At 39.9% G+C, this 16,863-nt stretch overlaps 1 protein-coding gene across 1 annotated transcript; it reads right to left on the bottom strand.

Moving 5' to 3' along the window:
* Window positions 1–12,239: 12,239 nt before the first annotated feature.
* Window positions 12,240–13,181, bottom strand: LOC142851088 (olfactory receptor 4D10). Its single transcript, XM_075974999.1, has one exon. It carries the CDS (start codon window positions 13,179–13,181, stop codon window positions 12,240–12,242), a length of 942 nt encoding a protein of 313 aa, XP_075831114.1.
* Window positions 13,182–16,863: the final 3,682 nt, after the last annotated feature.

The raw sequence follows: 16,863 nt of genomic DNA, 5'->3' as shown, positions 1-16,863 counted from the left end.
AGGCTGAAATGCTGGTATTAGAGTTGTGGGCCACTGCCACCAGGCTTCATCTGTGACGTTCTTAAATAACAGTTATGTATGATTTGCTTGTTTGTTTCTTGTCAGTAGCATCTAGAATGGAAGGAGAGCCAAAGCTGGACCTTTTACTGATTGCAATGGAGTACCCAGGCAATTTGATGTGGTTGACATATGTCTACAAGTGATCTGTGAAGTCATCCTATAAAACATGTGACTTTGTTGTTCATGTATGTTTAATTTTTAAATTATTATTATTATTTTATGTGTATGAGTGTTTTGCCTGCATGTACACATGTGAACCATGTGAGTGCCCATATGAGGGCAAAAGATGAAATCAGATCCCCTGGAACTGGGTTACAGATGTGAGAACAATGTGGGTTGGGTGCTCGGAACTGAACCTGGGTCCTCTGGGAAAGCAGCCAGCGCTCTTAATTGCGGAGCCATCTCTTCAGCCCCTCGTAGTTTTTGAATGAATAAACTGAAGTTTAAAAGTGTAACTAACTTGTCCACTTAGTAAATGACAGGGCATTAACGCTTAGATCAACTTGGAATTAAGTCTGTCATCATAAGTCATAGGTGCAGAGTAAGTGACAGCTGTCCTAGAGAGGGAAAGGCCGGTAATTCTGTTTTCTGATTTTTTTTTAACTGATAAAGGATGCCACTGTAGAGTGCTGCACCACAAGCATCCCATCACAGAATTATGTTGATTTTCAGGCTAGAGAGTTGGCTCAATGCTTAAGAGTACGTGTGGCACCCATATGACAGCTCAGTCATTGAGCCAGCTCTCTACCTGAAAATCAACATAATTTGGGATGTCCTAGAAAATTCAATGCGTTTTTACTGGCCTTTCTGTGCACCAAGTAGGCACACAGTGCATATACATACATGCAAGCAAAACACCTATACATATAAAACAAATTTTAGAAATCATGCTGAATTTGAACCTCTAGTCTTTCCCAATCTTGCTCTTTCATCACGTACTTATTTAATATTTATTTTCATGAATAAATTTGGGAAATCTCCTGTTTCTCTCCCCCCCCCCATGCTGTGTGTTTTGGGGAGAGAGTGATGTATCCAGGGAAATTCACACATTCCCCCCTCCCCTCCACACTCATAGAGAAGGAGGGAAGAGGATGGGGTGGGAGGAGAGAGGAAGGGGTTGGGGATCAGGCTCTCACTGTGTATTTCAGTTTGGCATGGAACTTGATATGTAGACCAAGGTGGCCTCAAACTCACAGAGTTCAGCCTGCTTGTGCCTCCTGAGTGCTAGAATCAAAGGCGCGCATCAAAGGTGTGCACCCAACACCTAAGTTTACTTTAACAAATATTATTGAATCTTTATCTTATTTTTTTCTTTTTTGAGATTTTATCTCATACAAGGCCTAGCTCTAGTTTCTGGGGGAAAGAAGAGTTGAAAACAAGAAAGCTCAACATTGACTGCCGAAAAGAGTAAAAGCACACCAGGCAAATCCAGCTGAGGGCAGTTCTAGCAGGACAATGTGCTACGGTTGCAGTGTTGCCTTTTAGCAAAATGTGCACCGTCACAGTTACTTTTAAAGCATAAAGAGGACTCATGTGAACGAAACTTCTGATTATTTCTTCTCTAATACAATTAAATATTTTCTATTTTATACTACTATGAAATTAAAATTGTGGCTAATTTTAAATAGCAGAGAACTCCTTGAACATATTCATGTCTCTGTCTCAGGGCTGATTTAGAGCCGAGCATATATTATCTGACATAGAATGGGTGACCTCTTACTCTTCAGCAACAGATGTTTCTCTCTGCCTGGCATCAGTTTGACAAGCATTAGGCCACAGTTCTTGAATTCTTAAAAGGCTTCCAGCCATCAAATGATACTTCTGAGTAGGAACTACACAATGGCCTGCTTTGCAAAGCTCCACACTCAACCTCTCCCTGGCCAATGGCTGCCCAAGCCTTGGCCTGGTGACAGGCACAGGAGTTTATATTTTTTTAATATAAAATCTGAGATAAGGGATGCAATTCTTACCTTTCGATGAGCTTCTTTGGACTTCTTTCTATACATTATGAATTTACAAGAATCTTTGGCAAAACTCTGAGAACTCAAGGTCTGTGCCTCAAGGCTTTTGTGTCCTTGCAAAATCTCCAGGCTGCAGTGGTGACCACTTCTAGATCCCTGTTGTTAATTGACAGCATGATGGGAAATCATCTGAAAACCAGACATGATTTCTCCCTCATCAGCTCTTCTAGGCGTACATTCCACCCTATCCTTTTCTTTGTTCACAGTTACAAATGGTTCTTTACTTATGACATCTTTGCAGCTTCGAACTTACCCTTGAAGTTGCACCAGTTTTCAGATTTGAAAATATTATTAACTAGCAATCATAACTTGGCTAACAAGCCATGTTGTCCCCCTGAGGTGACTGAGGTCAGCTTGGGAAGCATAAATTAGCAAAATGAAAAAAAATCACCATACCCAAGAGTTAAGTTACATCAGGGCTATTCCACTGGTACAGCTTCCCTAAGGACTGTGTTTTAGTTCACTTGTTCATGTTTTCAGTGATGAGGTCAGTTGGGGGCAACATAAATTACTGTTTCCACTTAACTTACCTGAAAAATCATTAGCTTGTTTGCTTATTGTTTTTAAAGGTTTAAATTGGATACACAAATTTTCAAAACAAGGTTTGAGGCAATATAAAAGAGTTGTTAAGACTGGCCAGGTCTGATGTTGGGGACATGCTGGCTCAGCTGGCAAAGTGTTTGGGAGTCTTAATTCCCAGCACCCAGGTAAAAAGTTGAGGTAAAACACTTGTAATCCAAGCACTGAAGGCAGAGGCAGGAGAATCTCTGTTGCTGGCCAGCCAGTCTAGCTAACTTGGAAACTTAAATGTTGTCTCAGAAAATAAGGCAGTCATAGAGGAAGACAACGGATGTCAACCTCTGGGAAATACACACACACACAGACACACAGACACATACCAAAAGGTCTGGATTCATACATTTTTTAATTAAAATTTTTGCTCAGATGCCCATCAGTTGTATGCTTTTGAGTAAGTGACTTATCTTTTTAAACCCTCAGTTTCCTAATTTGCAAATTAGAAGGAATACTGCTCCCCTCCCCTCAAGGTCTAGTTCTGGAGACAGACTAAGATAACACATGCACGACGTTAAAATCACAAGATGTAGCACACTATTAGCTGTATTACAATTGCTATGCTCTTCAGAGAGAACACTGTAAAATTCCTATGGTGCAGAGAACATTGAGAATTGTTTATGTAATCTAACCCCATTTCCAATATGGCTATTCATCTACACTATTTGGGGCAGAAATTAAATAACCCAGTCATCCACTAGTGGGAAATGAAATAAGAGGACAGGGAAGGAAGACTTCAAAAAATATTTCTTGAGAATTATCATCAGATACAGAACAAAACCTTGAGGAAAAACTTGATGGTAACTATCTGATCTGACACACAACTTCACCTTCTCAGAGTATCACAGAAAGGCGTGAGGTATAAGTGCTCTACAACAAAGACTGAGGCTACCCCGCTGCGATCCACCTCTTCCAACAGGTTCACAACATTACAAGGGCATCATCGTAAAAGTTAAAAATGAAATTAGATTGCTCACATTGTCTCTGAAATAGCTACTTTGCTGTGCTCTCTTAGGGGGAAAGTCAGGAGATGAGGCCAGACTAGTAAATCATGATACCATTTTCCATCCATGAAGCCACAATGTGTAAAGTCCCAGTTACTCAGAGTGCTTCTGAGTGCAGTGGGTTCATACTGATACAGGAAGAAAATGCCTGGGATGGAAGGGTGGACAGGGACAGAAAGTTAGATCGGCACAGGATCAAAAGAAAATAGAGTCCACATGGAAACCTCTAGTTATGTTTCTTAGTGTATACTCTGCTCATGTGTTCGAGTGGCTGAATCCATGATGGAAACATCTCACTCTACTGTCCCGCCTGACAATGTAGAACATCTACTTTGAAGACCTCAGGAAAACACAAGAAACAATTTATAACTTTGCTAGAGAAATATTTCAATGGATTCATTTACTCAGAAAAATCCCAAGGGCTTAATGTTTGATTTGTCTTTTTGATAATAACGCCAGAACATGTCAAAGTTTTGAGTTTTGAAGTCATACACACACACACACACACACACACACACACACACACACACACACACACACACACGCTAAGATGATCCCTGATTTACAGTGGTTCAAATTATAGTTTTTAACTTATTTTTTAAAAATATTTATTTATTATGTATACAATATTCTGTCTGTGTGTATGCCTGCAGGCCAGAAGAGGGCACCAGACCCCATACAGATGGTTGTGAGCCACCATGTGGTCGCTGGGAATTGAACTCAGGACCTTTGGAAGAGCAGGCAATGCTCTTAACCTCTGAGCCATCTCTCCAGCCCCAATTATTAACTTATGATAGTGCAAAAAAGCTAAATACAAATTGAACTGAAATTTAAAATTTTAAGATTCATCTCTTCCCAAGCAAGCAGTTTATAGCATAATAATTTTGTGCTGCAAAACAGCAGCAAGAAGTCACAGACTCCAGCCAACTCCATGATTTCAGAGGAAATCAGTTGATTCTGTAATCCGTAAGGTACAGAATCCAAAAAATTGTATGGACAGCCAGTGCTTCACTATATGATGGCTTTATGATAGGTGACTTTTGTCAAATTGTAGCTAAAGTAAGTATTCTGAATGTGTTTAAGGGGACTAAGTTGTGACGTGCAGCAGGCTAGACACATTGAATGTATTATGACAGGATATTTTCAGCATGTGTTAGGTTTATTAGGATAATATCACTGTAAGTTGGAGGACATCTGTTATGCCATGAATATATCAACTCCTTTATATCTTTTCCTTCTTCCATATTTTAACTCTTTCCTGTTCCTTGACTTCTACTTCTGCATCCACCACGTACTTATCACAAGCTGTCTGACTTCAGGATGCCTGGCTTTCATTTTATCATCGTTGTGATGCTATATGTAAGCAACAACTCCTAGTAGATAAGATATGAGGCCTGTTTAATCAAACCTCTTAAACTTCAGGGCACAGGTATCTTTTAGATTATGGATTCGCTACTTGATAATTGCATGCAGCAGATGTAATCACTTTTCCCACTTACTAAACATTTTGGCTTTCCCAAAGTATCTGACCCACTCACATTTTCCTTTTTGTGACATCTTTATATAAATTTATAGATGAGAGAGAGAGAGAGAGAGAGAGAGAGAGAGAGAGAGAGAGAGAGAGAGAGAGAGAGAGAGATATTAGGAAGATACCAGTTAGTCACCAGATTTACTTTTTCTGAGATGGAATCTCAGAGTTGTTTTGATTTGCATTTCTCTGATGTCTAAGGATGCTGAATACTTCCTTAAGTGTCTTTCTGTCATTTGAGATTTTTCTTTGGAGAATTTTCTGTATTGATCTGTACCCCATTTTTAAATTAAATTATTTGGTAGTTTGATGTCTAGTTTCTTGAGTTCTTTGTATATTTTGGAGATCAACCCTCTGCCAGATGTGGGGTTCACAAAGATCTTTTCCCTTTCTGTAGGCAGCCATTTTGTCTTATTGATTGTGTCCTTTGCTTTACACAAGTTTCTCAGTTTCAGGAGGTTCCACTTATTAGTTGTCAATCTCAGAGTCTGTGCTGCTGGGGTTTTATTCAGGAAGTGGTCTCCTGTGCCAATGTGTTCAAAGCTGCTTCCCACTTTCTCTTTTATGAGGTTCAGTGTGGTTGGCTTTATGCTGAGGTCTTTGATCCATTTGGACTTGAGTTTTGTGCATGGTGACAGATATAGATCTATTTTCATTCTTTTACATGTTGACATCCTGTTGTACCAGCACCATTTGTTGAAGATGTTTTTGTTTATCCATTTTATATCTTTAGCTTCTTTGTCAAAAATCAGGTTAATATCAGTGTCTTCAATTCTATTCCATTGGTCCACCTGTCTATGTTTATGTTATTCCAAGCTATTTTCATTACTCTAGCTCTATAATAGAGTTTGCAGTCAGTGATGGCGATGCTTCCAGATGTTCTTTTATTATATAGTGTTGTTTTTGCTCTCTTGGCCTTTTCGTTTTTCCATATGAAATTTAGTATTGTTCTGTGAATAATTGTGTTGAGATTTTTATGTGTATTGCATTGAATCTGTAGATTGTTTTTGGTAAGATTGTTATTTTTATTATATTGATCCTACCCATGCAAGATTGTGGGGGCAATTTTTTCATTTTCTGATATCTTCTCAATTTCATTCTTTTTTTAATATTTATTTATTTACTACGTATACAATATTCTGTCCGTGTGTATGCCTGCAGGCCAGAAGAGGGCACCAGACCTCATTACAGATGGTTGTGAGCCACCATGTGGTTGCCGGGAATTGAACTCAGGACCTTTGGAAGAGCAGGTGATGCTCTTAACCACTGAGCCATCTCTCCAGCCCCTCAATTTCATTCTTCAAAGACCTTGTCATACAGGTATTTCACTTGTTTTGTTAGAGTCATCCCAAGATGTTTTATGTTGTTTGTGGCTATTGTGAAGGGTGATGTTTCTTTGATTTCTTTTTCAGCCCTTTTATCATTTGTATACAGGAGAGCTATTGACTTTTTTGAGTTAATCTTGTATCCTGCCACATTACTGAAGGTATTTATCAGCTGTAAGAGTTCCCTGGCAGCATTTTTGGAGTCACTTATGTATAATGTTATATCATCAGCAAATAGGAAAAGTTTGATTTCTTCCTTTCCAATTTATACTCTCTTGATTTCCTTTTGTTGTCTTATTGCTCTAGCTAGGTCTTCAAGTACTATATTGAAACAGTCACTAAAAAAAAAAAAATCTCAGCCAAAAAAAGTCCAGGGCCAGATGGTTTCAGTACAGAATTCTACCAGAATTTCAAAGAACTAATACTGATACTCTGCAAATTGTTCCACATCATAGAAGCAGAAGGAACACTGCCAAACTCTTTTTTTATGAGGCTACAGTCACCCTGATACCCAAATCATACAAAGAAGCAATAAGAAAGAGAATTACAGATCAGTCTTTCTCATGAACATTGATGCAAAAATACTCAATAAAATACTAGCAAATGAATCTAAGAATACATCATAAAAATCATCTACCATGATCAAGTAGGCTTCATCCTAGATATGCAGGGATGGGTCAACATATGAAAATCTATCAATGTCATCTACTATTGAAAAAAACCACATGACTATCTCATTAGAAGCTAAAAAAGACTTGGACAAAATGCAACACTCTTCATGATAAATGTGTTGGAGTGATCAGAGATACAACGAACGTTTCTAAATATAATAAAGAAAATATACAGCATGCCAACAACAAAATCAAACTAAATGGAAAGAAACTCAAAGCAATTCCACTAAAATCAGGAACAAAACAAAGCTGTCCATTCTCCATATCTATTCAATATAGTACCCTAGCATATATCTCAACACCTTAAGCGTTGGGCCATTTTTGTGTGAAGTTGCATTACCCATCATGGGGTCCCACTTACCTTGATGATCGCTTTGTCCTGGGACTCATAGCCCTACGTTGGGCGACAGTTGTTAGGCCTTCTTAGCCTCCTTATTCCCTAGGGAAAGGTGAGTGTACTATCCACCAGTTTGGCAGCCCCATGATGCAGGACAATAAGACACTAAAGGGAGTCAAGTCAAAGCAGGAACTCAGTTTATTACTGTGAGTATCAACTTATATATGTTAAGTGACATAGTGTAATGTGGGGGTACCTCCAGTCAATGAGGGACAGCCAAGCTCTCCCTCTCGCTGGAGAGGTGTCTACCTAGTTTTTGCTGTCTCATCCTCACTTGGTACCCTCAAACTCGAGCCTAGCCTTTCTCTGTCCTACAGGCCTCGAGGTACAGGTCCTGAGATAATTTTGGCCCAACATCTCCCCTATTTGTTTTATATCCCACTCCCTACCCTGGTCACAAAGCAAGAATAGTGCCCTGGGGAGAGAGTACAGGACAGGGCCACCCCTATTCAGAGTTTTCGCCTGGATACCCTCAAACTGAATGTTTATTTGTGGGATGAGATGTATCGAGCCTATTATATTGTACTTGAAGGGCCAGGAGTTGTACCCGTTGTCTATGTTTTTGGAATGCTTGTTTCAGCCTTTGGAGAACACATGGGCCAAAAAGACAGATCAAAAAAACAACCATCGGACCCAATTAGGGAAGAGATGGGTGTGGTAATCCATGGGGACCAATTAAACCAGGTCTCATAGGGGGTCCTTGACTTAAATGAATCTTTTCTTAACTCATGTAGGGTTCTTATAACTATACTGGAATGGTCTACAAGGAAGCAACATTCTTCCCCAAGTGTCCTACAAATTCCTCTCTGTTCCATAAACAGCAAGTCTCCTACTTTGTAAGGTTACCCTTGCTAAGGAATCCAAAGACTTTTGAAAATAATGTAATGCAGTCTCTGTCTTTTCTAATGTTGCTGTCAATTTCAGCAAATCATCCCCATTTCTTGTAAAATCACCAGGGATGAGGTGCCCGGGGCAGTCCTGACCACTTCTAGCCTCATCAGTGTGGTGATGGCCAGGGCCATCAGGCGCTCTCTCTTATGCCTTTGGGCCAGGAATTCTTCTTGTGTGTGGTAAAGCACATGAGGCAAAATAAATGCAAGCAGGTAAATATCATTATACTGAATGATTTGTGGGTTAGACAGTCAGGGAGTAACTCCCATCTCTTGGCAGACCCCAAAATACCCATGATCTTTGGGCACCCTCCATGAAGCTATAGACCCATCAGCCACATCACAAGTGAGGTTAAAAAAAGGGTGTCTGGTGTATGAAACACAAATTGCGTTTGACATCTGCCAAAGGGGGATAGTCAGTCCCGACATCTCCCCCATTTCAGGGTTTTCCCATCTACAAATATCAGCTTTATCTAGTATTTCATAAGAGCCATTTACCCCAAAGTCTTCAAAGTAGGGGGGTAGTGACTGTAATCAAAGCCAACAGGACTCAGTGGCTTCAGGGTGTGTAAGGTTTAAAGCCATAAAGGCCATCTTAATGGTCTCCGTCAAATAAGGAGAAGCTTCTAATCCCCCTACAACTCTAGGCGGCTTGGTAAAGGATACTTTAGGGGTAGATGATAGGGGGTTTAAGTATGTAAAGTTGATGTTGGGGTATGTAAAGTTGAGTTATATACATGCATGTTCCCCATGGGCATTGTCTTGGAAGCAGGTCCCCGCATCAGAGGAGGGTCCTCAGGAAATTTCTCCATGCGAAGCAAGAGGATAAGGCCATGATCATATCCCTTTTGGTGTAGTATGACCTAATGATTCTCTGGATTTCCTCAGTGTATGTTGCTATGCCCCCCTTTTCATTTTTTATTTTGTTAATTTGGATGTTCTCTCTCTGCCTTTTGATCAGTTTGGATAAGGGTTTGTCTATCTTATTGATTTTCTCAAAGAACCAGCTCTTTGTTTCATTGATTCTTTGTATTGTTTTCTTTGTTTCTATTTTATTGATTTCAGCCCTCAATTTGATTATTTCCTGTCTTCTACTCCTCCTGGGTGAGTCTGCTTCTTTTTGATCTAGAAATTTCAGGTGTACTGTTAAGTCACTAGTGTGAGGTTTCTCCACCTTCTTCATGTAGGCACTTACTGCTATGAACTTTTCTCTTAGCACTGTTTTCATGGTGTCCCATAGGTTTGTGTACACTGTGCCTTCATTTTCCTTAAATTCTAGGTAGTCTTTAATTTCTTTCTTTATTTCTTCCTTGACCTGAGACCGACATAGGTTAGACTCTTGCTGGTAAGCCACAGTCACGTGGTGATACACAGATTTAATAGAAATGGGTTGATTAAGATGTGAAAGTTAGCCAATAAGAGGCTAGAGCTAATGGGCCAGGCAGTAATTTAATTAATACAATTTCTGTGTGGTTATTTTTGGTAAAAGCTAGCCGGGCAACGGGACACAGCCTGCTGTTTCTCCTTACAACAGATGAATCTTCTTCTTCTATAGTATCTTCAACACCTGAGATTTTCTCTTCCATTTCTTGTATTCTGTTGGTTATGCTTGCCTCTGTAGTTCCCATTCATTTACCCAGATTTTCCATATCCAGCCACAAGTTCCCTCGGTGTGTGTTTTCTTTATTGCTTCTATTTTAGTCTTCAAGTCTTGAACTGTTTGCTTCACCTGTTTCGTTGTTTTTTCCTTTGTTTTCCTGGTTTTCTCTGGGAGATTTATTGATTTCTTCCAATTTTTTTTGTTTATCTTTTCCTCCATTTCTTTAAGGGAATTTTTTGTTTCCTCTTTAAAGATCTTCCTCATCCTCATAAAGTTGATGATCAAGTCTTCCTGTTGTATGACCACTGGATTATGGTGTTACCATGTTGCTTTTTAGGTTGTTGAATGAATTCTTCCATTGGTGCCTACCCCTCTCTTCCTTCAATAGGTGTCAGCAGTGTCTTTGCTTCTTGGTTCAATCCTTGCAGTGACTGTGTCTTTGGGAACTGTTCTTGGTCTGTTCTGTGCTATTGCTGTCCCGGTTTCAGAGAGCCACTGAGGTCTCTCTCGTCCTGCTCTTTTGGTCTGCTCTCTTTGGTTGCTCTCTTGGTCTTCTCTGTGCACTCCCAGCCTGTGCTTCAGAGTTCCTCTCTTGGTCCTCTCTGTTCAGTTGCAGCCTGTGCTTCAGAGTTCCTCTGAGGTTGCCTGGAGTGGTGGGGGTTGGCAATAGGAGGGCTTGGGGGTGGAATGGAACTTGTAGCTGGCAGGGTCTGATTGGTCAGGTGGGGATGTTGAAGCAGCTTACCTGTAGGAAGCTTGACTATTGACTGGCTAGAGAATCTGAGGCAGGTGGGGGAGGAGCCCAGGGTTTTAACCAGGTTTGGAGGGCCTAGAGAGTTGGGTGCCCTGCTGGGTGAGTGGTTACTCACCTCTTGGTTCTTTCCTTGAACTTGCAGCCTGTGTTTCAGAGTTCCTCTGAGTAAGCAGGGGATAGGTGGGTTTGGGGGCAGAGGAGGACTTGTAGCAGGAAGGGTCTGAGGATGGGGTCATCTTTTCTAAGTTTTAAATGCAAGTGTTTATAGTTACACATTCCCTTATAAAACTGCTTTTAATGCTTCCTAGAGGTTTTGTTGCATTGTGTTTTCACTTTCTTTTATTTTCAGAAAATTTTAATTTCTCTCTTCTTTGACCCATTTATATTATTCAGAAATGTATTGTTTAATCTACATGCATTTTAATACTTACTAGAGATTCATTTGCTGTTGATTTTAAATTTTATGGTATTGTGGTCAGATAAGATACATGGTGTTACTTAAATTTTTCTGAATTTGTAAGATTTGTTTTGTGTCTCAGGATGTGGTGTATTTTGGAAAAGCTTTCATGACCTGCAGAATAGTGTGTACACTCTTTGACTGAGTAGAACATATAGTCTTTGCTGTTTGATTGCAATACTGTGTAGACGTTTGCCTGCACATAGTCATAAAACAGGATGATTCAAGCTTGGAACAAATAAATATTGAGAAGCCTTAACCTGCTTTGGGCTGTAACTAAGTTCTAAGAAAGTGTTTGAGTCTGTCTTTTGATTGTAGCACCATAAAGACGCACAGGGATACTCAGGAAGGGGGAACTGCAGCACACCCTGATGATCAATTCTGGTTCTTTTGGTTTCAGTGAAGAAATGTCTGTTCAAAAACTAAAGTTCATACACTAAAATTCCATGAAATTCAGATTTTAGTGTCTATAAATAAAGCTTCATTGGCACACAAACACATAGTTAGATTTAAGCAACTGAAACTATATTGGTGTTTTGGCACACATCTGCAATTTTAGCACTTGGTAGCAAGTACAAGAGGTTTACTGTGTCTGGGGATACCCTGGGTTACATAGTGAGTGTCGAGCTAGACTGACCAACATAAAGAAATCCTATGATAAAAATAAAACCAAAGGAAAAAAATGAATGCTCAAGAGTTTAATTGACTTTGGAATCATATTCAACATATTCAACATTTGTTTATATCCTTCAATCCCACAGATTTTAGCAAGATTTACTCACAGCTTCAGTGGTTTAGGCATGGATCCCAAACACTGAAAATGTAAAAGAGAATTAGACCGATCAACCTGATATTTTTTTTTTTTGGTGTCTTAATATAGCAGAACAAGAGAAATGAGAAGGCATGATAGAAAATAGTTTATTTATATTAGAAACATTTAGGGTGGCAACAAGCAGAAGTTACTTCTCTATTCCATCAGAAGGTCCAAGTCTTTTCCTGAGTCTCCTCATGGCTGACTTCATCTCCTGGTTCCTCAGAGTGTAGATCAAGGGGTTGAGCAGAGGGGAGATGACCGTGAAGGTGACAGAGATGGCTTTGTCTGTGGGGAGGGCAGTGAACGGCCGGGCATAGACATAGATGCAGGGCACAAAGTGCAGGGTGACCACAGTGATGTGGGAGGTGCAGGTGGAGATGGCTTTCTTCCGTCCCTCTCCTGAATGAGACCTTAGCAATGATAATATGACCATGTAGGACACCAGGAGCAAGAAGAACCAGAGTGTGGTGAGCATCCCATTATTGGAAATCATCAGCAACTCCAGAACAAAGATGTCTGTGCAGGCAAGTTTGATGACCTGGGGAACATCACAGTAGAAAGTGTCAAGAACATTAGGCCCACAAAATGGAAGTGTCAGCAAGAGAGAAATCTGCACGATGGAGTGGGTAAAGCCTCCCACCCAGGAGCCCACTATTAACCCAATGCAACGGCCTCTGCTCATGATGGTCACATAATGGAGGGGCTTAGAGATGGCCACGTATCGATCTAGAGCCATCACTGACAGAGAAAACACATCCACTCCTCCAATAAGGTGGAAGAAGAACATCTGAGTGAGGCAGCCATTGAAGGAGATGCTCTTCCTGTCTGAGAGAAGGTCCACCAGGACCTTGGGTGCAGTGATGGAGGAAAAGCAGATGTCGGCAACAGACAAATTCCTGAGCAAGAAGTACATGGGGGTGTGAAGGCGCGGCTCACAGGTCACGGTGACCATGATGAGAAGGTTCCCCAGCAGAGTTGTCACATACACCATGAGAAGGAAAAGGAACAGCAGCACGCTGACTTCAGGACTCTGGGTCAGGCCAAGGAAAATAAGTTCATTGACCCTGGTGTAGTTTTCCATCTCCATCAAAACACCCTCTGTCTTCGCTTTTTTTTTGTTTCAAGCGTCAGGCTGTTTATCTTGACATCCTAAGCTTCTAAAATGGAATTCAGAAGCTCCTTTTTATGGCCATAGCACCTGGAATAGATTGTTGTCCATAATCTAATATTGCAGTTAACTTGATAATCAAATTACCACAGAAAATCATTCAATATATTTTGCTACAGTGAGCAACATTGGAAAAGAAAATTCATTAGTAGTGTCACTTAGAATATTTATAATAGAAAAAATTTACCATGGTTTATTTTGATGCTTTTGATATCAAACTTCCAAAGGTCTAAGTAAATCTCTCTTTAAAATACAATTTGTTTCTCTTTAATGAAATCTTTGTAATTCATTTTGTCAGTTATTTTACTTGAGGGGCAAAGATTCTGGCTTTCCTATGAAAAAGTGGAAGGACCACTATAAAGTTAACGTTTCTTAAAAGGTAATTTGTTTTTATTATTATCAGTTGTATTCTACATTGTACAGGGAGACTCCTGGATATGCACATATGGAGATTCTGGAATTCCTCGGAACGATTATTTGTTTTTCACTAAGCGTGGGGTTTATGTGCTTTGTGACAGGCAGCGCTGAACCCTCTGCCATGAGAAACTGGAGCGGTAGTCTCACCCCCTTCTCATTCTGTCGTTAACTAAGTGAGCGATGGAACTTTGACTGAGAACTGTTTGCTGCCAACAGCATCAGTGTCAGTATTGGTTTGAGCAAGCAGGGAAGAGGAGGAAACTCTGTGTGTGTGTTTGTGGGGTTTGTGTGTATGCGTGTGTGCATGAAACTGAGGGGAGACTCATGTGAGATGCTCTAGGACTGAAACAGGATGAAGTTTCCTGGGTCTGAACACAGGTTTCTAATTTCAGCCTCTGTCAAAAACATAGAAATCAAGCTGGGCATGGTGCTGCTTGCCTTTAACCCCAGCATTTTGGAGGCAGAGGCAGGTAGATCTCTGTTAGTTTGCGGTACAGAGTGAGTTCCGGGACAGCCAAAAATACACAGAAAACCTTGTCTCGAAAAAACAAAACAAAACAAACAAACAAACAAAAAACAACCATCACCACTACCACCTCCATCACCACCACCACCACTAGTAAAAAAACCACAGGAATCAACTAGAAACCTACTCTCCCCTCCTATGTTCCTGCTTCTTTTCTCCAGTGGGTATCATCAGCAGACTCATTTGTAAGTTTTGGGAAAAAGCAGTCACGATGACCTCAAGAGTCCATTTATCTCGAGCCTCAGTTGTCTGGTGAATGGTTCTTTTATGTGTTCTTGAGGAAGCAGCTTTCACTTAGTCACAGTTGAGGAAGACGAGATGAAAAGAGACTATACTTCCACCAAAGTGCAGCAGTTGCATGTTGGGACTTGGCTTTACATGTACTTATATCTAGTTCCAAAACCATTTTTATTTATTGGAACAATCACTCTTTGAGCATTCAATAAGTTGGAGTTATTTCTTTGTCTCAATTTTAGTGTAAAGATACTAGAAAAAGCCAAGGAGTTTCCAGATAAACTTGGGTACATCATAGGCACTCCACTTTCTCACACATGTGAAGCACCCCTAAGACGGTGTGCTAAAAACTGATAACAAAAAAATAGAGCCAGACTTCCCTAGATTAGTTTTGATTGTATTTTTGACACTGAGTTTATTAGGAATTTCAAAAGCACACACCTAATTGATATACCCTTTAGTCTTGTCTCACACAGTTTTTGGGTCCTTTCAGGAGAGTTGGCACTTGACTTATGCTAACCATGTCACACACAAGTGCAGCCCAGGTCTTATTCTGGCCATGTTCAGTCTGATGGAAATACAAATATTTAAGGGCATCGACAGCCATGGGGTCCAACCATTGATGCCCCAATGTCACAGAATCACAGTAGGGCTCTATTTTGGGCTGTTATAGGAAACTTTAAACTTTAGCAGTGGAGATAAAAATTTGTCACTGTCTGGATGAATGGCAATACCACAGGCAGAGAAATAATGCCAATAACTGGTAAAATGTCACAGCCCCACAGAAAGCACCAAGAAAAGCAGTGCAGTGGATTGGTGGGCGTGGGGAGTGTGGCGTGAAAGGAGACCTTTATTAGTAACATTTTTCCTTGTCTCATTACATCATCAATAAATATTTCATTATTGAATCCCATGGCTCTTAGGTGCTGTCACCTCAGTGAATGATTGATCTAAGCATACTATCTACTTTTCGTGAAAGGAAGATTGTATAAGCTGGAGGAGATGGAATCAGAATGGACACACATTGTTCTTTCTTTTCTCCAATTCAACACATGTAAATTTACATTTTTGTATTACAAAGTTATTTGAGAAAATCTGAAGAATTGCATTTATCAGAAAACACTTTTTGCATTGATTTTAACATGTAGCAGCCACACATTAAACAATCGAAAAGCTCTCAACACTTGTCTAATGCCTTGTCTCAGAACCAGGCTACTTTATGAATTCTTCTTAACACAAAATCCCCTTCCAGTACTTGACACCTACCTTTGTTTGTCAGTGAGAAGATTGTCTTTGGTCCGAAATACTTAATTTTTCTGGAAAATATTTAAACACAATGACAACATCTCTATTTCAATATGCACACAACCCTAGCTAGCAGCTGAGTATCTTTACCTATTGCCTTTACCTTAAAAACTCATATAAAATGATACTAGATCAAGTGTACAGCATCTGTTGATATCAACACACATAATATTAATTTTTGAAAGATGTGTCTGAAGGTAAATCTCTTTGCATGATTGAATATCTTAGTATCCTTGATCCATTTGCCTTGACAGAAAACTCAAAGAGTCACATCTTCAAGGTTCTTCTGCTGTGTTCCTGTCTTATATTCAAATCTCTCAGCCTCAGGCTTAATGTAAGCCTGGCAAAGGGAGTATCACTGGACAAGAAAGCAAAAGTAACTTACTGTAGCTTTGACCACACAATTTTAAGGGGGTCATTAAAATGTTATCAAAACATGTAGGTACATATATACACACACATAATGACTTATGTTGGCTTGTGTTCCAAGGCTTTAGAGGCAATACAAGAAGTCTCTTTGGTTTTTATCTTTAACACTTGCACTGTGCTCCTGTGTTATATCCTGGTCCCTTAGTCTCAGGCTTATTATGAGAGCTAACTATAGTTGAGCAAGCAAGTGGAAACCAACTGGCTAGTTCCACCGCTGCTGGTGGAGTTTCAGTGGGGATTATTAAATTGTTGTAATGCATGTGTAAACACCCATGTGTAAACAGAGACAATCATGGAAAAAAGCAATTATTCAGGCTACCAAGGCAGAAATGGAGTGCCTTTATTCTAAAACTTAAGAAGCTCTTTGTTGAAACATGCCAGTTCATATGTCTAAAATAGCTCAGTGTCAACCCTGTCTTTAGAAATATGAAGTATTGTATATTTGAATGGCCATATTTTTTTAAAAATTATTTTTATGTGCATTGGTCTTTTGCTTGCATGTACATTTGTGTGAGGGTGCCCGACCCACCAGAACTGGAGTTATAGATGAGCAACATGAGCTAAAATGTAGGTGCTGGAAATTGACCTGGGTTTTCTGGAAGAGCATCTGGTGCTCTTAACCACTGAGCCATCTCTCCAGCCCCTAATTGCTCATATTTCTTTCATGGATAAAATCAAGAAGTTAGAAAA

Source organism: Microtus pennsylvanicus, chromosome 5 (genome assembly GCF_037038515.1).
Source record: "Microtus pennsylvanicus isolate mMicPen1 chromosome 5, mMicPen1.hap1, whole genome shotgun sequence".
In the NCBI taxonomy this organism is placed as follows: domain Eukaryota; kingdom Metazoa; phylum Chordata; class Mammalia; order Rodentia; family Cricetidae; genus Microtus; species Microtus pennsylvanicus.
Note: the sequence above shows the minus strand (reverse complement) of the source record. Positions and strands in the feature narration are given on the sequence as shown.